At 32.4% G+C, this 5,008-nt stretch overlaps 1 protein-coding gene across 1 annotated transcript; it reads right to left on the minus strand.

Annotated features, from left to right (window-relative positions):
• Positions 1-545: 545 nt before the first annotated feature.
• Positions 546-4,010, minus strand: LOC111303998 (transcription factor MYB46-like). Its single transcript, XM_022900529.2, has 2 exons — positions 3,426-4,010; positions 546-1,377 (listed from the first exon to the last, which is right to left on the minus strand). Exons 1-2 carry the CDS (start codon positions 3,728-3,730, stop codon positions 705-707), a joined length of 978 nt encoding a protein of 325 aa, XP_022756264.2. The 5' UTR covers positions 3,731-4,010; the 3' UTR covers positions 546-704.
• Between the last annotated feature and the right edge of the window lie 998 nt (positions 4,011-5,008).

Consider the following 5,008-nt stretch of genomic DNA (forward strand, 5'->3'; position numbering starts at 1 on the left):
TATGCAAACATTAGTTTCAATAAGTTGCGTGTATTATAATTATGCTTCCTTTCCAAGCAAGAAAGTAATAAATGTCATAAGAAAGAGATATCGAGATCAAGATTTTGTTATAATTTTATCAAAATGTAATAATAGTAATACAATCTATCATTATTGTTTCTGATCTCTCGATTTGACATTGCTTAGTACATCAATCTCAATCTCAACTAACACTTAAATGTGCTAACTATATTCCTTGAGATGATCCTTTCTAACACTGTTTACATGGCTATTCACATATATATTTTTTTCACAAAGCAGTATAATTAATTATTTCTTCTTATGTACTCACATGTTTCTTCATCAGTCAATTAAAGGACCCTTTTGCCGCTTCATAAGAAACATACTTGCAAAGATTTCATTGGTCCCCTAGATGCCACCTTTATTCCAAACTCAGCTATTCTACAAACTTATACAAATGTTTTGATGAGAGACCAAACTCAACGTAACCCCACGCCCCCCCCCCCCCCCCAAAAAAAAAAAAAAAAAAAAAACTAAATATGAGCGTCGAGGGGAGAATATTTGGCAACTAAAAACATAGGTTTTTTTTTCTGATTTTTGTAAGTATTATGTGACTCTAGGAAATTTGTAGTTTTCATGATCAAAGAAAGAAAGGTTAAGGTTTGGAAAGGGAATAGAAGATAAAAATTGGAGGGTTTAATTATTCAGCTTTGGAAATCAAGAAAAGGAAAGGAAGAAACATCTTTCATCAAATCCTCCAAGTCCCATTCTCCAACTTTTAGCTCTTCTCCTAACCAAAAATTCCCAACGGCTACGCTGGCTATGTTTTCTGATCTGTTATTGTTGTTGTTACCACTACTACTATTTATGAGAGTGAAAGGGTCATTGATGTTCCTATCAAATGTATTTTCAGTTTTAAGGTTTTCTCCAATGCTTTCTAATGGAGGGACATAGAGCTCCCTTTCCACCCCATTGTCAACACTGCCAAATATCTCATTTTCAGCATAGAAACTGTCACCATTTACCCCAACCTGTGTCACACATGAGGCCTGATTGAAGTATCCGGTAGCCCCATACACGTTTAAGCCTTGTTCGAGCATCGGTAAAGAGTTTCCAGTGTGATTCAGGACCATGGATTGCAAAGAAGAATTCGACGAAGTTGATGATAAATCCATGTACATAGGCAAAATGCCTTGTTCTTGCATTGACATGAACCCAGCCATGGCAGCTTTACTAGGCTCCGATGTTGATGAATCACTAGCGTTTGGTGAGGAAGTGGATGGCAAATTCTTTAGCCTTTTCTTTATTGTCGAATTCCAAAAGTTCTTTATTTCATTGTCTGTGCGACCAGGCAGGCGAGCCGCAATTTGAGACCATCTTTCAGGGTTTGAACAAGATCAAACATGAACAACAAGGGTCAGTACTTTTCATCAAAAGTATATAGACAAAGTGTTTAGGTTTTGTATGTTTCTTGCATAAATAAATGCATGGTAGTGCATGGATGCTTCAATTCTAAACAACAGACTGTGACTTCAGCTTGAAGCTAAGGTCCACAGAAGCCAAGAACATATAAAATTTCAATATCAATTTCCACACCAAAGACTTTAAAACAATCACAATTTTTGTGTTGATCTCATTTAAATACATAAAATTAAGTTAATTACTATACTAATGGTGATGGCATGCATTGCAAGTTGCATGCAAGCAGATCAAAACATTTAACAAATGTAGGTTTGAGTATCTTCAAATCAAAGGATTGGTATATAGGTATCAGATAAGATCTATGTTTTTGTTTGGGGGTGGGGGTGGGGGGTTCTTTTAATGTCTTTCTTCCCTCTGAAAAACGAAGTAAGAGGAAGCGCACAATCCTTCCCAATCTAAATATAAAGTGAAATAAGAGATAATTGATTGTATAATCTTCACTGAAAGACTTAACGAAGCTTTTAAGTGAAATTCGTATAATTTCATATTAAAAATAATTAAATTAAATTAAAAATAGAAATTGATAGATTAAAAAATTTTATAACATAAATAAAATGTGCAAATTTTAAAAAGTTTTAATAAATTTTGATTTTTTTAGATAAGTATTTTCAGTAAAAATTTTGACAGAATTTTTATCGTTAAATATATACCTATCAATTTTGAATTATAAATAATATTTTTAATAATATTTTCATATATTATTAATTTTTATTTCAAATTTTATTAATTTATCAGTTTAGATTTTTTATTAAAATTTTTATTAAATCATTTTTAAAAATAATTTTATAAACATCACCTAAAAAACTTCATCTAAATTTTGTTTTGTTCTTCGTACAACAATTTAAAAAAAAAAAAAAAAAAAAAAAACCTTGATTGGCTACATTCACTCTAGATTTTCCATGTCCCTTTCAACTTTATATCTCCATAAAGAGTATCAAAATACGTACACAAAATTAAAAAACTTGTCTAATTCATGTGTATATATTATTACTTTCTCCACAACCTTGAAGTGATTCTTTTGCCTCTCTCTCTCTCCACCAACTACCTTAAACGCTCCTTGACTCAAGGCTTTATGATATGCATGTGCAAAGCAACTAACCAAACAAGGAGAGCTCTCTAGATTGGTGCTTCCCTTTTGTGAATCACTGAAGTCGTTCCACATCAGCTTCTCAATTAGGCCTTTTGATTAATTTTTGGAGCTTATGAGCTAGGAAAAGGACTTTGTGTGACAGTGTAATTATCAGTATATATCGTATAATTTTTATGTAAGATACTTACAAAAATTTTTATGAATTAGGCCTTACATCTCACAAACCACACTTTTCCGTTTCATATGATTTGAATTCAAGGCATCCAGTTTGGAATTTCAAGCTCTAACAGCTGGAGGTATCCTCTTACACACATGCATAGATAAATCGATAGATAGATAAAAATATTGCTTTATCTTTTCATTCTGATCATAGCCGGGTTGAGGGGACTATAATAATGGAGAAGACTATGATCATGCGCTTATTTTGTCAATGAAATGATATAAAAGGTAGAAAGGGTTCTCCTGATGAAGCAAGCAATTAGACTCTTTCAATGTGATTATCATTGCTCAGGATTAAAATGAAATAAAAAGTGTAATACACCTAGCAAAGAATATTATAGAAGCTAATAACCTAGAAAAAAAAAAAGAGTGTTTGAAGTTAGAAAGCATTGAACAGAGTGGCGCTGTATGCAAACATAAGCTATCTACAACTATTTTAATTAAGTGATTGGCTATGAGGATTTTGCATAACATTTTTTTCACTTCCATGATTTTTATCGCATAAATGTATCTGGAGTCCATGACCATGAGCCAAGATTCCAAGAAAATGAACAGAGGAGAGGGAAAAAGTTATTATGCTTGTTAAAGTTGTTTTGGGATAAATCAGCATGCGTGTAAGATAGAGAAAACACACCTGTTGCCAAGAATGGAATGTAAATGGATGATAAGCTCTTCTTCCTGAGGCGAAAACGCGCCTCGCTTGAGATCAGGTCTCAAATAATTGATCCAACGAAGCCGGCAGCTCTTGCCACACCTTTGCAGGCCTGCATTTCTAGCTACATCACTCCAACAACCCTGGCCATTGGTTAACATATAGTTGATGAGCTTGTCATCTTCCTCCGGTGACCACAACCCTTTCCTAAGCTTATTAGTAGTACCATTACTATTGTTGCCTCCTCCATTGCTACCCTTCACGGATGGATCAGGCTTCCTCATCATGAAATCAATCTCCTAAGAGAGAAATTAAAGCCTTGGATCCTATCCAACAACAATAATAATCTTGGTGGGTTATTTTTGTTGATCCTATAACTAATTAGATCATATAGATTGGTGGACACTTTATAGAGTGAAAGAGAGAGAGAGAGAAGAGGAGGCTTCATGGAGTGGAAATGGTAGTGATGATGATGGTGATGGTTGTGGGGTTTGCTTAGAATATAGGAAAGAGAGGATAGAGAGTTGGTTGATGGGTCTAAGTAGAAAACGGTTTGGAAGGAGACTTGAGAGAGCGAGAAATAGAAAAGCAAAGATATATAGAAAGATGTAACAACAAAAGAGAGGGTGGTCGTCTTGTCTTTGACTCTATGATCTTATCTCTTTTTTCCCTCTCACATTTTCCTTCACTCACAAGGTAATCATTATAAATGAATCATAGACAAACTGAGAAAAGGAAAATAAAAATAAAAATAAAAAGCAAAGAAAGAAAAGAAAAACATACAAATCTATAGGCTTTGTTTTGTTACCAAGCCAAGATATTTGCTTCAAATTCACATAATCTTTTCTTTTGGTTTTTCTTTATCTCATAAACCTACACGTGTATTTGAAGTTATAGATATGGGTATGGGTGACTAATTTTAAATAATGGAAAATAATTTGATAATTAATACAGACTTGGCACATGTTTAATTATTAATCTAAATCATCAAAGTTTTCAAGTGGTACATATTGGACATAGATATTAAACATTTAAGTTAATTGAAAAAGGAAAAGTAGAAAAGACTCCTTTGTTACTTTATGATATTATTATAAAATTCTTACATTTTTGTCATATGGAGAAAGGTGACAAAAGGAGGGATATGGACATTTTCAAGCATTTAAAAAGAAATTTGTTCTTTGATGAAAGGGGGGAGGGGCGTTCAAATGTGTTACCATCACAGAATTCTTTTTCATTTATAAAAAAAATTAAACCATAGAATGGAAGACTAATGGCCCTAGCCTTCAAGCTGTGGAATTAGGCTGCTAAAAATAGTTATACTTTAAACAAAATTTTTCATATACAGCCCAAAAACTGTGCATGGCTAATTAAACAATAAATTATTAAGGATTAGAGTTGCTGGTTCGAGATTTAATTTATTTGATTTATATAATTATTTTAAATATATTTATTTTAATATTTAACAATTTTAAATTTTATCATTTATAATTTTTTCTTTTATTTCTAAATTATGATTTTTTTTTATAAAAAAATGAAGTTGATAGTGTTTTTGGGATTTAGCAACT

This window comes from Durio zibethinus, chromosome 13 (genome assembly GCF_047325235.1).
Source record: "Durio zibethinus cultivar Kanyao isolate XHJ-2024 chromosome 13, ASM4732523v1, whole genome shotgun sequence".
Taxonomy (NCBI): Eukaryota; Viridiplantae; Streptophyta; class Magnoliopsida; order Malvales; family Malvaceae; genus Durio; species Durio zibethinus.

Excerpts from the sequence above, each read along its gene's own strand:
- LOC111303998 (XM_022900529.2), bottom strand. The coding sequence starts at position 3,730 with ATGATGAGGAAGCCTGATCCATCCGTGAAGGGTAGCAATGGAGGAGGC. Across the intron at positions 1,378-3,425 it reads CATTCCATTCTTGGCAACAG|ATGGTCTCAAATTGCGGCTC; the intron begins GTGTGTTTTCTC and ends AAACCCTGAAAG.